Source organism: Falco peregrinus, chromosome Z (genome assembly GCF_023634155.1).
Source record: "Falco peregrinus isolate bFalPer1 chromosome Z, bFalPer1.pri, whole genome shotgun sequence".
Classification (NCBI taxonomy): Eukaryota; Metazoa; Chordata; class Aves; order Falconiformes; family Falconidae; genus Falco; species Falco peregrinus.
In genome coordinates, this window is record NC_073739.1 from 35,276,137 (window position 1) to 35,297,937 (window position 21,801).

The 21,801-nt window shown below is 41.3% G+C and overlaps 1 protein-coding gene across 1 annotated transcript; it reads left to right on the forward strand.

The window, feature by feature from the left end:
• The first annotated feature begins 310 nt into the window (after positions 1 to 310).
• ISOC1 (isochorismatase domain containing 1) lies at positions 311 to 16,321 on the forward strand. Its single transcript, XM_005241176.4, has 5 exons — positions 311 to 676; positions 9,990 to 10,109; positions 10,275 to 10,478; positions 10,853 to 10,969; positions 14,847 to 16,321. Exons 1-5 carry the CDS (start codon positions 377 to 379, stop codon positions 14,991 to 14,993), a joined length of 888 nt encoding a protein of 295 aa, XP_005241233.2. The 5' UTR covers positions 311 to 376; the 3' UTR covers positions 14,994 to 16,321.
• Positions 16,322 to 21,801: the final 5,480 nt, after the last annotated feature.

Here is a 21,801-nt window from a genome sequence, read left to right on the forward strand (position 1 = left end):
CGACAGCTGCGGCGGGGCTGCCCCCGGCGGGAGGCGCCTCCGCCGCTCCGGGACGCTCCGGCCGCGGGCGGGCGCTGGCGTGAGGGGCCGCTCCCGGCGCCGCCCGCCCGAGGGGGAGGCACTCGCCCGCCCAGGGGGAGCGGCGGCAGAAGTAACGCCCGCCCGGCGGCGGCGCCCCGGCGGCGCGCCCACCTCCGAGGGCTCTCGGGGCAGGGCCGGGCCCCATGGCGAGGAGGAGGAACGGCGGCAGCCGCGGCCGGGATTGGGAAGGGCCGGCGCCGCCCGCCCAGCCGGGGGGAGGAGGCGGCGGGGGGGGGGAGGAGCGGCGGCGCGGGCCGCAGCGAGCTGGCGGGGATCGGCGCGGCTGCCCCTGAAGATGGCGGCGGCGGAGCCGGCCGCTGCGCTGGGCGGCGGGGGTTGCTCGCCGGCGGGCGGCGGCTCGGTGCCCGTCCTCTTCTGCTTCTCCGTCTTTGCGCGGCCCTCCAGCGTGCCCCACGGCGCCGGCTACGAGCTGCTGATCCAGAAGTTCCTCAGCCTCTACGGGGACCAGATAGACATGCACCGTAAGTTTGTGGTGCAGCTCTTCGCCGAGGAGTGGAGCCAGTACATAGACCTGCCGAAGGGCTTCCTGGTCAGCGAGCGCTGCAAGGTGCGCCTGGTGCCGCTGCAGATACAGGTGAGACCCGAGGCGGGTAGCGCTGGCCGCCACAGGTGTGTGTGGGGGCGGGCAGCCCCGTCCCGCCGCCGGCCGCGGCTGCCCGGCCTCCCCCGGAGCCCTCCGGGAGAAGCGGCGGCCGAAGGATCCCGCCGGGGCAGCCCGCCCCCACGGACTCTTCTTCGGGGAAACTTTTGTTTGACTGATGCGGCTAGGCAGGTGCGCTCCGCGCCGCATGCGGGTGGTAACCGGGCTCTGCTGCAGCGAGTCACCGCTTGCGTGGCCCCGCCGACGGGAAGATAGCCTGGTGCCTGAGACAATCAACGCTTCTCCTTTAAAGCAAGCGGCCTTAGCCGGAGGTAATGCTGCTAGGTAGAAACTCAAAGGGTGCCCCTGAAGTGGGCTCTGCCAGAGCTGGGTCACACAGCTCGTAGGTTCCTAAGATTTCTGTATCCCTTCTTGCCTCAAAAAGTGCTTTCCCATTTACACGTTCGTAACTCACAGGTTTTGTGGCCGTGAACAGGGAAACCAGACTGCCAGACAGATACAGTACGTGTGTTTCATACTAAGATATCTTTATGCACACTGGAGATTCGTGTCAGTCATGCTGTGATAGTTACGCTCAAAGCAAAATCACTTCTTCCTTTCTCCAGCAACAAATTCAATTTTTAAAAAGTACAAACAACTAACCAAAGAAAAAAAACCAAAACACAATACGGTTACTGGTTTAATTCAGAACATTCTTCTTCACTTATAATTAAGAGGCTTTAGGGTTTTGAGCCAGCATTACTAATAAGTTGACAAAGTGATGTCCTAAAAACTGAAACATTGCTCATCTTCTCTTTATGTTTGCAGAAACAACCTAATTCACACTGTTTGTAAACCCTGCTTAATCGTAGTGTCTCGAACCCATAAACTCTCAAGGTGGCCTTTCACTTAGAGTGTACCTCAAGGATGCTTTTGGAGACTTTTGGCCTTTCCTGAACTCTGTGTGTGGAAAGAGTGGTTAAGAAGACCAAACCAGTTTAATAACTTGTTTTGTAATTTATTACACATTTCATCACTCATCGTATTCAGTTTAAAATCTTTCTCCTTTGTGCATTGCAAACAGAATGGATGGTTGCCCAGCCAGAGAACCTGGAAAGGACAGTCTCTCCAACTTGCAAAATGAGTTGGTATGCGTGTTAAGCAGAATTTGTGTAATCGGGGCGTGCAACAGTGGCACAGGTCAGAATTTTGTTTCTTATTTGTGCGTGCAGATCACTGTTTTGCAAAGACTCTTGCAGATGGCTTCTGCTCTGAAACTATAAATGCAGCCCAAGCATTGTAGCAGGACATATCTCAGTGTAAAAGGTCAGTGTTGAGACATGGAAGGATCCCAGGGTGCAGAGGCATTATGCAGCTTTAAGTGACTGCAGGGATTCAGGATGAACCAATATTTAATGCACTAATTGCCTAACCGATCAGCCGTTTTCATTAATACTGTTGCAATTCCGTGACAATAGCAACTCTTGATATTAAAAATATGGTACTTGTGTATTATTTTTGTTATCTCCTTGATTTGCTTCAGCAGCTGAGAATGAGTTAGAGACAGCACAACAGTGTCAGTCAGCTTGCCTTAAGCCACCGGCAGGTGCTCAGAGATCACTTGTTCGGGGAACATTTGGTCTGGTACAGTCACAGATGGGCTTTTAAAAACCTTTAGGATTTACTGATGGGAAGATTATACTTTCTTTCTGTATGTTGATTCATGCACTGCCATTATTGTGTGCCTTCCCTGCTTCCCCCCTCCCCCGTGTTTTATCTGCAGTTACATATAAAATAGGTTTGTCAACTCTGCGTGTGGCATAGTCAGTTGAAATACCATTTTGGACGTGTCTTTCAAGAGGGATGACCTTTGCTCACTGATGTGATTAAGATGTGTATTTGGAAAGATATGTTTAGTTTAAAATTAAGATTCAGATACTAGCATCCATATCCCTAGACAGTAATTTCAGTATTTTTTATGCGTGTGCTTTATGAAATATCTGTATGTGTTTAATTAGGTGTGTCATTTTAACCCATAGAGCAGTAGGTTCCGTGGTCTCTGGAACGAGATCCTTCTGTTTTGATTCCTGGGCAAACCTTTCATGGAAGGATGACTTATGTTGCAATAGCTCAAGAAATATCAGTGCCAAATGGTGTTTGACAGGGTTGTTTTCGATTTCCTGTCCCTGCAGTTGAGGGGGGCAGTAATCTCACAGAGAAAGCACCATATGCTGCCCTTGGAAAGCCACTCCACGCAGCTCAGTTCAAGGCTCGATCTGTGCAGGGGCACTTGCTTTCTAGTTATATTTAGGCCTTTGTACTGTGCTCATATACATACATTAGTTTGGTTTAGCTGTCCTGGTGCGAAACAGCCACTTGAACTTTTAATGGCCACCCAGGGTCAGGCAGGCTGGTGGGATGCAGTATAAACCCTGATGTTCAGCCTGGCTGCTGCTCTTGAAACTCCGCAGTCACAGGCTTGCAGTGAGGAGGGACTTTTCCTTTGGCCTCTCCTAACTGGTGAGAAGAGCATTTGCTTGCAACTTGAGGGACTGAGTGCTAGCAGAAGGGAGCCATCTGCTTTTTGTGGATTTTATGTGTTTTAAAAGTTTTAACAGAATATTATTTATCGTGGGGGTGGGGAAATGCAGAACCACTTTAACCTCTTCTAACTCTAATTGCAGTTAAATAGTGCTGTTAAAACTGTTGTGTTTTGCTGTAACTGTTGTAGCTGCCTTTGGAGGAGAGAAGCAGTAAGAAAAAACATTTTGGAGATACTAGAAGACATGACAGTTATGCTTATTACAGCTGTGTAATAGAGGAGTTCAGACAGCATTCGAATATGTGCCCGAGAGAGGCTATTTCACAGTCATTGTTATAACTTCAAGGTGACTTCTCTGCAGCAGTACTTGTGCTCTGCTTTTAAAAACTTGTAACCTGAAGATGCTAAAGCTGAAAGGGTAAATTTATTATTACTGAAATCATTGCCTAAAGCACCTCTGCTTCAGGGTGTTTTTAAAAGACAGGTTGATCTCTCAAGCATATTGTTCTTGCAGAAAGCTGCTTGCAGAATGATACTTAATTGTTGCTGAGAGACAGGTAAATAAAGTAGAACTATTTGTACACAGATTTTCGGTCTTTTTACATGTATCCATATTGCTGCATTCAGATGCTTTGAAAATCGAAGTAACATTAACTCAGGAGCCTAAATCAATTTTCTGAAAATCAGGAAAAGGCAAAGCGTAGATTGTAGGATATGAGTCAGATGAGGGGAGTTGTTTACATTTTCCCCCAAAGGTGTAATTATAAATTCTGATACATTACAGTGTTTCTAAATAAATATTTAAAAAACAAAACAAAAACCAAAAAACAACCAGCACTGGGAACCCTAAAGAAGGAGAAAAAAGGACTGAAAATATTGAGAGAGGTTTTTTCAAATCCAGACTCCTTGTTTGTATATCTTTACTCTGTAGCAAGCATTTTGATTGTTTTGGATTTTGATGAAGAATTTTGTACTGTCTTAATTATATGACCGTCATGTACTTACCTAACTAAATCTGTCCTTTTAAAATGCTGAATTACATGTAAAAGGCTGCACTTTGGCTTAGCATAAAATAAATATTTATATTTCTAAACTGAGACACTTGTAACCTATTTTTCCCTTGAAATACAGGAGAAGAAAATAGGATAGCGAGCTGCTTTTCATTGTTGTGTTTTAAATGCCATCCTTGAAATACCAAAGCTGCGAGGTCCTCTGCTCTGCCCTTTTGGTGGGTAACCCCGGCAAGAGGGTTTGGGTGGCTAGTGATGTCACATGGGATTATTTCTCTGCTTCCTTGTTCATAACAAATACGGGGGGAAAATTGTTTTTTGTGTGTGTAATGCTTTCCTGAACTTTGAATAGAGGACGTACAGGTAAAAAGCCAGTATATGTCAATATATTTGTAAAGCTGATTCTGTAATTACAGTACTTCATCACAGTCAGATTTTGTATGATTAATAATAATCAGCAGAGATGAAATAGATGTGAAAAAACACCTGTCCTTTCCCACCTAGCCCTTTTCTGGAGTAGGATTTAAAGCTGTCTGTGGCTCTTGACAGCATACATTTAAATCCTGGTCTGGACAAGGTCCTAGGGATGACTTCTCTAGCTGGGTAAAAGAGCTGCATCAGATTACATGTCCATCTGATGTACCTATTCTGGTTGTGCTGTGGATAACTTCCAGCTGGAGGGAAGGAAGTCCTGGTTAATAACTGAGCGGGTGAGGCAAAACCAAATGGAGAAGCTTATATACTGCCTGGGGAAACTTCAGGTGATAGTTTTTTGGTTTGGTTTTTTTTTGTTTTGTTTTAAATTTAAGTTGTTTAATGATGTCCTGGCTGAGTAGATATTCTGTTTGGGGTGGATTCGGACAGGTACCATGTGGCTGCAGTGGCTCACCATCCTTGCCCTGCCTGCATTTCCTTGGAGTGAAAGCGCACAGGTACTGGTGTGCCAGCCCAGGGTTTCATGTTTGACTGTAGGTTTACCCCCACCCCAGCTTACCGGTAGGGTACAACACTGGAACAGAGCAGACACATTTTTTTGCAGCCAAGGCATGTGTGACGTGGAGGTGTCCCATGTCTGTTATATGAGAGCAAGTGAGTAGTAGGATTTATGTGGCACAGTGAAGAACCAGTAAATGGAAACTCTTTTATATGTAGTAGTTACTTCTGTGAGTTTATTTATGGACTACGTCAGCTACTATATGAAATTTAATTTCAAACTGCTTTTAGCTGCACTCCATCTTTCCCACATCTGCTATTCCTAGTAATACTAGGAAGTGTTGATTTTTTGATCGTGCCATCTATTTCTTTTGGTTCCTTCTTGTTCTGATATGCGTTGCATGGTTTGATTGAGACTGCATGTTAATCAGAAATAAATACTAAAATCAGTATAGGAAATATTTGTATTAGATTTTGTAAAAGCTTTTATTTAGCAAATACATAGTTGATGCAACTTTTTTTTTTTAGAGTGCTGCTGTTGTTAAACAGAAGGCATAAATTAAATCATACTAAACCAACTTGATAGCAGAGGAAAGCAGATATAAGGCTGTTGTTCCAGTTACCTGTGATGTTTGACATAAACTCATGGGATTGTGGTTTCAGTGGAAGTCTGTAATGAGGATGCTTCCTAGCTAGAAAGACAGTCAGTTTTCTTCCATGCTTTGCTATCAAATCAGAATACTATTCAGTTGGGCTCTGTAAGATCTGTTCTGAATCCACTGTTTGTAAATATTCTGCCATCCATGTCATTGCTGAAACTTAGGGCAAATACTGTTTTTGCGGAAGATGCCAAGCTGAGAGCAGCTGCTAGCATCTGAGAGAACAGAACTCAGGCTTCCCACGGCAAGTTGGAGAAACAAGATGAAATAAAATGCAGTGCAAAATGGAAGCAACAAAGCTAGAAATCATTTCTATGCTAAGGTAGAAATAATCAAATATGCAAATAAAAGATGAGGGAGAGTTCAAGGGATGATTTTGAGGTTAAAATGCACCTCAGGAGTCTTAAGTATCATCAATTATGAAAAGAGCAAACAGCCTACTGGAAAGTACAAATTGAACAAGGTCTGCAAGGGCTGTGAATTGACCAATCTTCTCTGGGGGTGTGGTAGTGCCTAGAAGTATTAATAGCAGAGAAATACTACTGTTATAGTAGTATGGGATGCCTCGCTGTAGACTGCAATTTGGAAAGCACCCCAGAGAGGGCAGTGAAAATTGAGTTGTAGGAGGAAGGATTGAAACTGTTAGCTATGTTTTAGAATAAGGGAGGGGAAGGACTAAAGGGAGACCAAATCTGAGTCTTGACATGTGGTAATAGGTTTGTGCATGGTTATACATATGAACACACAGCAATGCTGTTGTGTTTCAAATCCACCATGGACAGAACTGGAAGTAACACTTTTCAACAACAGCAAAGGACCTGTGGGTGAGAAAACACTGCAAAGTAAGGTAAGAGAGCTGTGGGATGAATCGTATAGGAGCCCTGTAAATTGTGTGTTGCTGATGGGTCATACCAGTTAGCTATCTGTGAAGAATATTTGTGTTTGGCTCATCCTTATGCAGAGGCAGACTGTGCAGCTCTTGAAGGCCTTCCTGGTCCATTCATACTAGTTCCTCTGCTAAGGATGGTTGTGCCATTCACTGCCTTTGTATAGGAAGGTGTATCCTAAGGCTGTAGACTAACTCCACATAGGCCACTCTACAGTCTGCAGTAGTTTAAAGTGATCTTAAAGAAACGAAGTGATGAAATGATTTCTAGAAGAAAATAATGGTCTTTTCTTGCCATGTAAATGCCAAGACAAATGACACGTTTTCTGAGTAGGAGGCACACTTACTGTCTATTTCAGTTACCCGATTTGGCTGCTGAGTGGTAGGAAAGTTAAACGTGGTGATTGACTGTTCTGATGATACTAAGTGCCAGAGTTAGTGGATCACAGTAGGTGCTCACTGTGATGTTGAATTGTACGTTAGTACTTGCCACTGACTGGCTTCTGCATTGTTCGAGCATGCAGGTAGATGGTGTTCAAGAACGAGGCAGTTATTCGATTTTAGTTTCAAGCATTCTTGGTCCCAGGCCTCATTTATACATGGTGTAGAATTGCAGAAGTGTTGTTTGGAAGAGATATCTAGTGGCTGCCTTCCCTAACTCCTATGCAAAGCCAATTCTTGATCAAATCAGCTGTTTCTTTGCCCAGTGCTGAAAGCCTCCAAGGATGGAGATCCCACCACCTATGGTGATCTGTTTCAGTGCAGCTATACCTTCCTAGTGAAAAACTTCCCTTATGTTTGCAGTGATGCTCATCTGTCTTCCTGTGGCATTAGTGGGTTGGTCCCGTGCTAAAAACATCTGCTTTATGGATGTATCTGCATTTGCCTTTGTAACTGGTTGTGCTAATAGTATTGTTGTTTCATCCACAAGGACAGGAAGAACTGTGGTTTACAAGCACACAAGCATTTACAAACGTAACACACAGGTAATTTTCACAACAATTTGAACAGGCCATTCTGTATGGTTGAGCGTGGCTGTTACTGTAGCTTTTTAGTCTTGGGAATTGAGATCAAAAGCGTTTCACTCAGGAGACGTGGTGAAAAATTTGGGACTAATATTTAAGGATTCCCAGTTCCCTTGTGGTGAGTTGACCTTGGCTGGCCACCAGCTACCTACCAAGCTGCTCCATTGCTCCACCTCCTCGACAGGACAGGCGGAGAAAATATGCCAAAAAGCTTAAGGGTCAAGGTAAGGGCAGGGAGATCATTTACCAGTTACTCTCACAGGCAGAACAGACTTGACTTGGGGAAATTAGTTTATTGTCAATCAATAACAGAGTAGAATAATGAGAAATAAGAACAAATGTAAAAAACACGTTCCCCCCACCCCTTCCTTCTTCCCAGGCTCAGCTTCACTCCTGACTTCCCTACCTCCTCCATGCAAGTGGCACAGAAGGATGGGGAGTGGGGACTGTGGTCAGTTCATAACACTTCCATCTCTGCCCCAAATTCCTCCTCACACCCTTGTCCTGCTCCAGTGTGGGGTCCCTCCCATGGGAAATAGTTCTTCACAAACTTCTCAAATGTGGGTCCTTCCCATGGGCTGCAGTTCTTCATGAACTGCTCCAGCGTGGCTCCCTTCCATGGGGGGCAGCCCTTCAGTAACAGACTGCTGCAGTGTGGGTCCCTGCAGTGTCACATGTCCTGCTAGCAAACCTGTTCCAGTGTGGGCTCCTCTCCATGGGGCCACAAGTCTTGCCAGGAGCCTGCTCCAATGGGGTCTCTCCACAGGGTCACAGCCTCCTTCAGGCACATCCACCCGCTCTGGTGTGCGGTTCTCTATGGGCTGCAGGTGGGTATCTGCTCCACCACAGACCTCCAAGGGCTGCAGGGGGATGGCCTGCCTCACCATGGTCTTTGCCATGGGCTGCAGGGGAATGCATGCTCTGGTGCCTGGAGCACCTTCTGCCTCCTTCTGCACTGACCTGGGTGTCTGCAGAGCTGTTGCTCTCACGTATTCTCCTCTCTCCCAGCTGCAGTTGCACAGTGGGTTTTTTTACCTTTTCTTACAATATGTTATCAGAGAGGCGCCACCAGCATCGCTGATGAGCTCAGCTTTGGTCAGCAACAAATCTGTCTTGGAGCCAGCTGGCACTGGCTCTGTCTGACATGGGGCAGCTTCTGTCATCTTCTCACAAAAGCCACCCCTGCAGCCTCCCCTCGCTACCAAAACCTTGCCACATAAACCAGATACATCTCTGTTCTTCCAAAATATACTATTTTACAGATTTTGTAATTTTGTTTTGATTTAAAACATCACAACCTCAGTTTGCAGAAAATGAAGTATATACAGGTAATGGCTACTTCCCAGAAACGGTTTATTCAATTTGATTTATCAGTCTGCTGAAAAGCTCCTGAATGAATGTAATTGCTCTTGAGTTGCCTTACAACTAAATGATAGTATGTAGCTGCTTTCTTTCCCTGTAGCCTCCAGCTGAAGCCTTATCCTTTGCTTTTGCAGGTCGTACAAGTAATTTCACAGAAGTACAAAGCACTCTTTCAAAGCATGAGCAAATGCAATCTTTGATTTCTTTTTCTCTTACCCTTCCCTTCTGCTCCACTTGATAGACTGTACAAGGGGAAGTCTGGGAGATTATTGTTATCATTAAAATGTGTTCAGTTCAGTTTCTGGTCATAATACTGATAAGCTTCTTTGGTTTTGTTCTAGCCTTTGGACTTTTCATCAGACTTCTGCTAAAAGATGTCACATACAAACTGTCCACACAATGAAACTGTTGAAAATATGTGTACCTACAGCATTGAAAACAAGTGGAAGTCTTGACTTTTTTTTTTTTTTTTTTTAACTTTAATGTATCCTGATTTATTTTCAGTTCCAGGAGCTGTGGATTTAAAAATGAATTTGAGGAATGTAATTTTGCTGTTTAGTACACTTTTTTTTTTTTTTTCACACTACTTTAGGCAGTACGCTTCTCCATCCTGCTTCAGGGTTGAGAAGTTTCCATATACATTTACATGGACTTGTGTCTCCCACTTAATAAAAATCTTGATTACCTATTGATGACTGTACTATACTGCTCAGTATTGGCCATTCATCTGAATTTAGAAACATACCAAAATCAGGCTTGAAAAACTTTAAAGAATTGACTTGAAGTGATATATAAATCTGTTACCTGGCAGAGGCATTGCAGACTTTTTCATTCTGCTGCTTTTCTGAAAGGGTTGTCACTGCCATGGAAAACATTGTTTTGTTTTTCAGATGACTACTTTGGGCAACCTGACACCCTCAAGCACTGTGTTTTTCTGTTGTGATATGCAAGAGCGATTCCGGCCTGCCATCAAGTATTTTGGGGATATCATCAGCGTGGGCCAACGACTGGTATGGCTTTTGCTTTTTTTCTTGTTGTGACTTCTGATCACACATGTCAATTATTATTTCATACATAGCTAGTTTACTGGTTGTTCAGTTTCAGGCAATAATAGTGTCGCTATTGTTCTTCAGTAATGTCTTTTCTTGTACACTTTCTTCCATGCCCCCTTGCAGCTCCAAGGTGCACGGCTCTTAGGAATTCCAGTTATTGTAACTGAACAGTATCCTAAAGGTCTTGGCAGCACTGTGCAAGAAATTGATTTAACAGGAGCTAAACTTGTGCTTCCCAAAACAAAGTTTTCGATGGTGTTGCCAGAAGTTGAAGCAGCATTAGCAGAGATCCCTGGAGTCCGCAGCGTTGTACTTTTTGGAGTAGAAGTATGTGCCTTGTCATTCTTACGCTGTTTTATGGTAATGTCTGTTGCGTTAGTATTAATTACAGTATTGTGTAATTGCTTTGTGCAATTAAAAAAAAAAGTCAATATATATTGCTTAGAGCTCAGATGTCATAACAGATTAAATTATTCTTGTGTTACTTGCCTTTGATATTATCTCATAATAAAAATTGAAATTAGCTATTTGTAAACTGCAGACTGTAGTTTCGAGCTTCATTGGCATTTAAACCCCACATTGAGTAAGTCTAGGGGTAGAAAGGAACGTGTTTGCACCCTTATTAATTTGGCATTGTGCTATTCATGTTTTATAATAATGGTTTGTTAGTGGGGTTTTTGCCTTTTGATTTTCCCATGTAGACTCATGTTTGCATCCAGCAAACAGCACTGGAATTAATTGGCAGAGGTCTAGAAGTTCATATCGTAGCTGATGCCACCTCATCAAGAAGTATGATGGACAGGATGTTTGCTCTTGAGGTATGTGTCCTAGTCAAGGCTTTCTCCATCTTGGGTCTGTATGTTAATTTCCCTGCTTACTGTAAGGTAACAAGGAATTTCTAAGGACAATAAGCAGTGGACAGATGTAGACTTGAGAAGAAGTTAATGCTCTGATTCTCAGAGTACCTTCAGGGTGGAGAAGGATTACTGTCCTATTTTGGCTCCCTGAGTTATGATTTAATATGTGGAACCCAGTTTGGGATGCTTGGATTTTAAAAATGATTGTTTTGTGCAGTCTAGGTTACTCTCTATAACCATTAGCATTTTAGGATATTTTCTTGTGGAGTGTTACCTGTACAGCAGAGTTAAAGTTCTACAGACCTTTTGGTTCTGTTGTTCCAAACAGTATTTGTTCTGCTGTTGAAATTCCTTGAAATGCAATGTAAAATAGTAAGTGATCCTGTTCAGATCTCCTTCTTGTATGACTCTCCCTCCCTCTGCTCTTCCTCATCAGTGCAAATTAAAACTTAATCTCAAGACACTGATTATAGTAAAGACTTCCCCCCACCCCTTTCTTAGGAGCTTAGTCTAACTAAATGTTGAGAAAGTGGAGATAAATGTAACAAGAAGATTTAAAAGCACAACTATGTGGTAGCAAATTCATGCAAACAGATTTTTTTGATAGTGTACTTTAACTTACCTACAGGCATCACTCCTGGAAATAAAAAACTGATATATACGTTAAGTACTGCAATTTTTACCTCAGGCCCTAACAGCTATTTGGAAATTGAAATTTCTTCTGTTTCTCCTGAATAAGAGAATTAAAGGCTAAAGGGAAATCACCAGCATATAGCATTTGATGAAACCCATGACTTTGATTAAATGGAAGCTTAATGTCATCTGTCATGTAAAGCGAAGTGACGCACACAGAGTGGGGGAATGACTGAGATCACGGACTTCCCAGGTCAATGTGGTGTTACAGCAGTAGTAGACAAAACAAGTATGGAAGAGCTGAAATGTGTTTGCCTTATTGTATAACTCTTTGTATGTCTGATTATCACTTACACTGTGTCTGCAGGTGTGGAAGGTGGTTCAGTGTAAGAGAGGTTAAAGCAGTGACTAGCTAGGTTTGTTTTTCTTTCTGATCAAAAAGGTATCAATCATCTTAAAAGTGTGTTTGGTTGCAAAAGCGGTAATCCAGGAAAACTGGTCTGTTTTAGGTAACTTTTAAGCGTGTCTCTGCAATGTTTTCTCACTGAGCACAAAGAAAACATTTTGCTGTGTTCCCTTAAGTAGCTATCATTAAAATATGATTCAGGGAACATTTACTGGCTTCCTGTGATGAGCTAGCCAGTTATATGGCAGTAACTCCTCCTTCTCTGTGGTTGTGCATGCCAACATTGTCTCCTTTTTGCACTGTAGAGCCCCTTTTAAAAATGCTACTGAGGACTGTGGGTTAGAGTAGGCAAGAGGTAGGAGACCAAGAGAAACGGGGACATGTACTGGGCATGTCAGTAATCAGGATTGACCATGGTGATATGGTTCTTGGGGAAGTCAGTAAAATATCAAAGCACTGGGAAATCCTGCTTTAGTCTCACTGTACAGCTGATGGTTTCTAGGAGAGTCTGACATTGTCTCTTGTGCAAATTTGCTCCATAGCTTGTGAGTTGTGGTGAGGGTTGTTGATCTGGGATCCCTGGATCCTTCTCCTTACCTTTCTGGGAGGTATAACATTTACCTTTTCCCAGTATCACAGCCGCCCTCTGTTCACAGTGGCCTTTCAAGGATGATAAAGAGCGACCTTGCAGTGGTAACGATCAGCTTCTTCAGCAACCTCAAATAAATCCCATCTGGTCCCACCCACCCCTTCAGTTCTCCCCATTTCCCCTCACACAGCATGTGTTTTGATGGTGCTGGTGATGAACATGCAAATTTCTTTTCCTGTCCTAGAAAGTACAGTTTGAATTAATTGATAGCCAAAGCTTTCATGTCTGCCTGGATGACCCTAAAGAGTTGTCTCTGCTTCTGTTGTGTGCTTAAAAGTGACAGAAGGCAAAACCTTGCAATCAAAAAGAACCCTAGAGTCCAAAAAAACCTCAACATTTCCATGGATGAAATAATTCAGCCTAACTGGCCGAGGCTGTGACTGGTCTTCATCTCTGCCCTATCTGATGAAGAGGCCTCGCGTCACTGTTTGGTCTTGGATTGAGCCAGTTTAGTCTGTTCCTGCTGGATTTCTTTTCTGTTCTACTTGTTCCTGTGGTGTGGATGCACCACATGCTTGCTGCTTCCCTTTGTCTGTTCGAAGAAAACTTTTCCTTTCCTTGAAAATCAGCCAGTATGCTTAGCCCATGCATCTCTTCACTCCCATTAATCTCAAAATTATATCAATTATATGTAGTCCCAGAAGTAGAGTATAAGGCAGTGCAAGCTTCTTTGCCATGTTACGGTATGTTGTGCTTCTGAACAGAAGACATTCTCTTCGTCAATCAACATTTCTCATATGACAAGGTTCTTCAAGAGTCTGTTTTTTCTCTCATCCATACTAGTTAAAAGCAAAAACTTTGTATTTCTGGAGAAGTACATCTTGAAAACATTGTCATAGTATTCTGATTTTCCTGTTTTTCTCTTTTATATGTGTATGTGGTTTAAACAAATGTGTCGCTGTACAGAGTAGGAGAGCAGTGGAAGCGATCAGCTTTATTTCAACTTAAGAATATCGCAAGGCTTGCTGCCAGTAGCAAGCAGGAAGCACTGACTTGAGTAAATCTAGCGTAGTTAATTATTATATAGATCGTAGTTACGTATACTGCACTGGTCCCCTAAAATTAATAACTTTTCCCCAGTCAACTGCTTTGTAATTGAACAACTAGGCAGCAGTGATCTATGTCTGCCCTAGAAATCCGGATCTTCTCTACAATTGAAACCTGTCTGAAGTTGTATGTATCTGTTTTTTCTGCCTTTTGCCCTCCTTTCGCTCATTCAGAACCACCTTAGATTTAGTGGAACACGCAGCTGATGAGGATGATGGAGGGGAAAGCTGGATCCATGAAGAGTTTTACTGCCAAAGCATACGATTGATTGCTGGAAAGCTGATGCGGGGCAGGGAGTTGTCAGCCTTTACTTAAAAATAACTTGCTACATAGGAACAACCATAATTTTAAAAGTCAAAAAACTTTATGCAGTATGTCCTGTGGTTTGAGCTACATGAAACATTGCTCTGTTTAGTTGCACACTTGTGAGATCTAGCAGATGTCTTTCAGTTTTGCTTTCTATGCAGTGATGCTTTTTATTCTGTAGCCTGTGAGAAGTAACTTGGGAGTTACTGAGGCTGTAATGAAATGTCTGTTTAAGGGAGCTGCTGTTGTGCCAGTATGATTTATAAGGTCTGTGGAAGAGGTATTTGTTCTGTCTCCTCAGATTAGTACTAGTGCTCTGTGTAGTCCAAAGACCGAAGTACTAGTACATAACAAGCCCTGAAAGAGCAATTGTTACTATTAAGTTTCTTGCTTAATGCCTTTAACTTGGACCTTGATATTTTCTTTTTCCCCAGGCCTTTCAAACATGCATGAAGTGAAGAAAGCTATGCTTTGGACAATGCAAGGGGAAAGGGTTTTTAATATAGGAGTGGGTAGGTCTTCTGCATATTAAATCTGACATGGGGAAAGAATCCAGTCCAAGTAGGAAGCCTTTATTTGTAATCCAGGGCAGCCTTTTTCCTCAGTGAAGTCTAAAACCAGTCACTTTACATCCTAGCTTTGTAAATAGTACCACTAAGAAATACTGGAATGGAATTGGCAATACTTTTGTTAATAGGTGTTTTTAAAAATACCATTAATCTTTTTTTACAAAATGTATACTCATTGGCATTTGCAAGTATCTCACGTTATTCTCTCTCCTCTCTTTTCTCTTTCAGCGTCTTGCTCGTACTGGAATTATAGTTACTACTAGTGAAGCTATATTGCTGCAGCTGGTAGCTGATAAAGAACATCCAAAATTCAAAGAAATCCAAAATCTCATTAAGGCGAGTGCCCCAGAGTCAGGGCTCCTTTCCAAAGTTTAAACAGGATGTGGAGGAAGTGGATCTCATTGTCATCTTTATGGAGGAACGAAAGCTGTAAACGCACATGTACACCTTCTTTGGTAGAAGTGTAAAATTAAAAATTGACATACTTGTGCTTACCTTAGCAAAATTGTCTGATTATACATCTGGGTGCCAGTATGTTCTGTTTAGTTAAAGCTGTCAGAGGCTTTGGGTACCATAGGACCCCTTTGTTGACAAATTTCCTTATTTATATTAAAAAAATAAAATTAACAGAGGTGCCTGCTAGTCTATACTTACACACTGATTGTAACAGCTCCAAAAAGTGCATATTTCTGTGACACCTCTTGATTGTGCACTTCATTGTAAACGTATTCTGTGACATTCTATTTTACTTTTGTATTAATAGAAAATAATTATGTATTGGATAAATGTGATGTGAAACACTGTAATGTTCTATGTAAGTTAAGTATTTAATAGGGCATAAGTTAAACCCAATTAAGATACATGGACTACATGTGCGCTTTTGTCCCCTCGGAGAAAATTTAGGCACTTTGCTTCATAGAAAAGATGCATAGATCAAGCAGCAGCTGATGTTTGATTGCTTTAGGTAGTGAAGCCTGCATCACAACTTTTGATGATTCTGAAAAGGATTGCCCAACCCTCTGCTTCACTTAGGTGTACGCAAACGGAAAACTGTCATTTAATGAATTCTTTGTGAACAACTGGTGCAAAGTCCTCCAGAACTAGCAGAAGATTACCAAAACTTTAAATACATTTATAATGCTAAGAATGTTAAAGAACAAAAGCTTTTCAGCTTCAAGTACTGAATCTACTACTATATTTTGATTTATTTATTGATTTTTTTATGCCATTTTAGACTAATAATTCCATCTGATTTACTCATTTGGCCAAGTGAGTGCCGAAAGAAACCTCAGCTTCTCTAGGTTTGTGTGCTTTTTTTGTGGGCTGCAGTTGGGTGGAGTTTGAATAGAGTCTGGCCTAAAAGCATTCTACAGAAAAGTAGCATCTTTAACTTAATGATATATATTTTTTTTTCTATCTAGAACCAATCTTTTAACACATGATTGTTCATAAAGGCACTTCCTTCATGTTCCAGTGGTTTAAACAATGTTGTATAAAGTTTACAGTGTGACTGACATTTATTTTTTTAAAAGAGTACTAGAAAATGTCATACTGAGCACTGATCTTTTTGGTAGAAAATCAATTACAGTACATGTGTTGTTTTAAATTGCTTATTTTCCCCACAAGATGGCTCTAAAAGAATTGTTTCATAGAGTTATAGCCTTTATATGTTCAAAACAAATAAAATGTTAACGTTTGCTGTCTCTCTTATGCTTGTGATATTTATTGAAGAGCAAATCCTGAAAGCTGTGTTTGCCACGAACCTTACTCTGTTTTATGCAGCTGTGGAATTTCTATAGATGTCGTGGGAATTTTGTGTAAAGATTAAGGGTGAATAATGTCTAATAGTTCTTGTCTTCTGTGTCTAGTTACAGCATTATTTAGTGCTCCAAAATATGAGGAATGAAGGTTACACTTCTTGTTGGAGGCAGGGATGCGAGTTGAGCTGAAGAACTGTGGTCCTATATACTGACCTACTTCTTGCCACCTTTTCTGTTATATTAATCATGTTGCCTAGCAGTATAAAGTCCATTTATATAGATCAACAGCTAGGCACAAAAATGGTATAAATTTCTTATGAAATAATGGTTTTATTGCTTTCTTACCTTTATGTGTTGATGGTACCTAGAGGTTGTTATTGAAAGAAAATTGGTAACAGTTTTTTGACACACATTTACTTTTGGAACAACATCAGTTACCTCAATAACAAATACATGGGTTTTTAAGAGAGAATTGTATTTTTAATTAAAAATTTACCATTTTTATAGAAGCATAAGTTGGAGGACAGATGTCACTGGTTCCTTTGCACATAGTCCTTTCCTAAGGTTTCTGCCACAAGGGGAATCATTTGCTAGCCAAATGGCCCTAGAGAAGAATCTGTACAATAAGTTTATATTCTCTCTCATGGTTTTGGGGTTTTGTTTGTTTGTTTGTTGGGTGGTGTTTTTTTTTATTTGCATAGCCTTCTGTGTATTTTCCTCAGGGTTTTTTTTTCTATAAGCTTAAAAAACAAGAAGGCAGAAATACTCAGTGTTATGCTATAAAACTGAGCTCTTAGGCTTCAGTCATACTGCCCCTAAATTCAGATAATTTCTCCTTCATTAGATGATACATTAGTCAGCATCCCGTGGATCACTCAGATGAGATTCTAAGTGTGTTTATTTAAAAAGAACAGAAAAATTATTGCCATGCTTCTCTTATGTAAGTTTATTCACAGCAGAGAATTTCTGTTACTTCTTCATACTGTAACTCGTCTGCATTTTCTGTTCTCTGACAAGTGGCTGTTCCCATGCAGTAGAACAGCAGAAAAAAGCTATGTGAGAAGAGGTCTGCGGTCTCTTGCATTATCTAGTGTAAGTACTGTTTTGCCCTGCAAGCGTATGAAATGATATAATGAAGTAACACAGAGAATTGCTTAAGAGTACACTGAAGTGATTGTGCAGAAGCCTACCTCATCACTGTCTGAGTGCCAAGCTGTCCTTCCAAGGCTTCACCACAGCTGTGGCTGAGCAACAGGATTGCTACCTGCTGTAGGTAGCTTCAGTGTAATTTCTCTTTCCTTGGGAAGCAGAAAGACAGTCCTTAATGGAGAAGGCTAGTTTATTTTCCTTGGCAAGTGTTGTGTTTCTGTGCAAAGTTGCTGAAGTTGTTAGCCTCATGTTTGTCATCCTTTTCTCTGCTAAACCCTTACAAAGATGAGTTCTGTGACAGTTTAGTTTTTGAGTTTAAAATATGATCCTGCCTATTCACAGAACCGTGAACTTTTTATTATTTTTCCACCTGTATGGTAATTTTGTATGAAGTAAAGAAAGTAAGGTCTCCAGTACCCTTTGTGAAACCTGAAAATGGGGAATGAAGGAAAACAATCAGCTGTTGCTAGCTGTTTCCTGTTATGGTCATCACCAAAGGCAGGAGAGATGTTGCTGTGGGACTGCTCCACCTTTATTTCTGCACTTGCCTGATGGTAGTTCTCAGGTAAATCAATCACACTGCTTATTGAGTGTGTTTCCTATTAGACATCAGGGTGGTACCCTCTCCCTCCTGCGCATGCACACACTACCCCACCACCACTCTTTATAACACTACCTAAACAATGACATTAATCTTTCAGGAGAGAAGAATTAAGATCAATCTTTTCTTTTTAACATGAACACTCTGTTTTTTTCTTTTAGAAGCCTTGTAAATACTAGTTTTGGTCAAGATTTTTGTTGAACTGAAACTACTGCTACAGATTTTTTCTTTTGTGTCAAGAGATGAACATTCAGTGCTTTGCTGCTTTAAAAACTTTGTTTCAATTGAACATGAAGTAATAGCTGGAGCTGTGGAGCCCTGAAGAAAGGCAAATGATACTAAGGAGGATAAAGGCTTTTACTTTCACAAGCAGTGATGCCAACTAGTACTGTTATGTAGTTCACTTGTTACTCTTCAGAGTATTTTCTACCATATTAAGTGCTATGACAGTGACAGAACATGTCAGTGGTTTGTAGAATATATATTTTTTTCCCCCTCTGGTTAAATTAGAGGTAAACTACACTAGATGGGTGGAACAGATGTCCTTCAGATAGATTTAGAACAGCTGCTCCCCAAATGGGCTATGGCAAGAAGTCCTTGAAAAAAAAGTTCTGGTTTGACTGTCCAGTGCTGGTTTCTTCTTAATCTCTGCAATAGGAATACTTTCCTGAAGCTGCTGTTATGTTTCTGTAATGTCAAGAAATACTTCTAGTACCACAGAGGTTACGATTGATAGTATGCTGCTGTTCCTGTTAGGACAGGGGAAAAAAATAAATTTATTTTTATATACAAATATATATAAAAAGATAAAAACCCAGACCCCACACTATTACTCATTTGATTTACCTAACTTAGTTTTTCATATTAGATAAAGAAATATTTGCAAAGGACTGCTGTGAATAGAAGGAATTTATTAAGCATTAGCGTGATTAGGTCAGCTTAATAGACTTACTAAAACCGCCAGGATTGGCAGCTCTCCTGCCACTGACAGCATTAGGCTTTGCTTTAATGAAACCCTTTTATCTACTCAAGAGAGAAGATTGAGCAAACAAATTGAGAGAGCAGTTAATAGAGAATAGATGGTGAAGTGTGAAGGCAAAATGGGAAAGAAAACTTGTTTTCTAATTATTACTGATTATTTCCCCCCCCCTCCCCTGCCATGGGGATGTTAAGAAGCTGGAACACTTACTAACATGGAATGACAATCCTTAAGTTTGCAAAAACTGAGTAGGTCACAACAGTCCTTGCCTCTTGTCTCGCTGTGCACTTTATTCCCTTCCTGGAATGTTTCTACCTTATTTTCATTACCTTGTAACTGTCCAAAAAGCAGACTTTGCTAAGCTTTTTGGCTCTGAGTATCACAAAAATTGTCAACTAGAATGGTAAATATTCAGCTGTTGAAATAAAAAATACGGGGAAGGTGTTGGAGCAGGGGCTGAAGATGACGATATACTCAGCATTGACATCCCTGAGGCAGGTATGAACTGTTACCTGCACTGTGGTTTCAAGAGCAGGAATATGTCCAACTGAGGCTTGGAGAAACTAAAAGCTTGCTGAAAACTAAGATAGTTCATCATAACTGGGATGATTTTACCTACCTAGGACATGGATTTTTACAGCTAAAAGATCTTTCTGTACACCTGAAATGATGCAAGTCAGAACTAAATTGGTGTCACTCATCTTGCACCGTAGGGAGGAGGCTGGACTATTAGACTGAGCCAAAATCCATTAGAGGCAGCCTTTCACTGTGCTGCCACAGGGAAGCAGATGTTTGCAATTAATCCAAATGAGAATATTTGAACTGTTTTTTCAGAAGTATTTGCCTGTTCAAGTTCACAAAGCTCTTGGTAAAACTTTAGTTCAGCTGAGCTCTTGAATGGAGCTTACAATATCTTTCAGGTGTCTGGAAAAGCAGATGTTTAGTTACCACGTTGTTTCCATATTTCATAGGAGCTTATTAAAATTAATGTAATAATGCCATTATTTTGAAGTTCCAATATGTACCTGCTTGTGTTACTGGTGTACCAGTAAAACACATTAGACAGTCTGGTGTTCAGATTTTGATCCAGAATTTAAAGATTTCATTGGGTATCTTAGTAATTTCAATGGGATTTGAATTTAGGTGTTATGGACAGGGAAGACACCATGCAGATTTCCTCCTAAGTCATAAAGCAGGAAACATTGCTGATGGGAAGAACCAAGGAATAAGCCATCTTAACTGTTCACTGGAGTATTTGACTGACTCATGGCATCAGAGTTTCCCCTTTATGTCTCTGGCTAACTTAAAAAAGACAAACCGAGAGTCCTTTCAGACATCTTTGTGTGTGTGTATATATGTACAGTAGCATTGTTCAGTTTTGGTGTATGTGTAGTGAGGCAATGAAACTCTTTGAGTGTTTGTCATATTGAGTAACCCTGCTGGGTCTTCCCAGTAAAAATTCTTTTATCCAAGGAATCAAAGTATTATCATAGTGTCTGCTAGCAACCTCAAGGACCTTACAAGAAAAAGACAATCTAAAAGTGGGTGAAAAATGCCATACAGGAAAATGTTAATCACTAAAACATGATAAATACGAACTTACGCTCTTGGTGCCTACTGGCTGAAGGACCCATCATTTGCAAATCTTATGCCGTAAATACCATAAAGTATCTGCACGGTTCTGTTAGTGTTTAGTAGAAATGTTTGGGCTCATAAGTATGATTAAAATGAGCAGTTTCACTAAAATTATGAAAATCACCAGGAACAACACTTTACAGGAGATGTATTGCTCATAATCTAGTAAAACCATGCTAACCAGGTAGACTAGACCATTATGTTGCTTTATGAAGTTTCCTTACACAAAATAGAACCCATTGTAAAGATTTTAACTTGTATTTCTGCAACTTCTAGTGCAAGGATTAGGATGTTAAAAATTCCAAGGGGATTAATATATTAAAATATATTAAAATAAAACTTCCAAGGTAAGTAAATAGCTGAACAGGTAAAATCTTGCTCCTGTGTACTATGTGGGCATTTTACTGTTTTGATCAATAGACCAGGCTGTTGGTCTTTGTGTTTGATTGAAAATGAACAGGTTGCTGAGCTCTGGTGTAGCAGCAGAGAGCTGAAGCCCAGGACAGCTTTCTGTGCTCTGCTGGGGCTGGTGCAGCCAGCCTCTGATGGTGCTGCTAATTCCTCACTGCTGTGGTTTCTCTGGCAAGCTCTGACACACTCATTAACTGTGAATAATGACAAGGTGGGTTCTGAGCAGCCTGCCACAAATGGTTATTACATGGAATAAGTTATTTCGTACAAATAAAAGGAAATGTGCCATGTCACAGAGCTCACAGGCGGTGTCTGCTATTACTAAACTAAGTGGGATATGCTTGCTCCCCCACTCTGCCCTTGATAATCCCTCTTCCTCTCCCAAAGTAAGAAATAGAAGATTTTTGCTTAAAGCCTGTCAGGAGAGGAAGAAGAATCTGATTTAATCTGCAACATGTCTAGATTCAGGCCATGAATCCATTACATTGCTGTTACCATTGAATAGTTTATATCATAACCCTGCTCCAGTACAGTAACCTACTCGATGGTGTCCGTGGGTGGCTGTGACAGCAGGTGACAAGACACATCAGTGCCAGAACCATCCAAAGGCTCAGAGCAGGCTTTGCCAGCTCCAGGAGACAGGCCTTT

What these genes read in the sequence shown, in the direction of transcription:
- ISOC1 (XM_005241176.4), top strand. Translation starts at nt 377, where the DNA reads ATGGCGGCGGCGGAGCCGGCCGCTGCGCTGGGCGGCGGGGGTTGCTCG. An exon ending in TGGTGCCGCTGCAGATACAG is followed by an intron (nt 677 to 9,989) that starts GTGAGACCCGAG and finishes TTTGTTTTTCAG; the next exon opens with ATGACTACTTTGGGCAACCT. An exon ending in TCAGCGTGGGCCAACGACTG is followed by an intron (nt 10,110 to 10,274) that starts GTATGGCTTTTG and finishes GCCCCCTTGCAG; the next exon opens with CTCCAAGGTGCACGGCTCTT.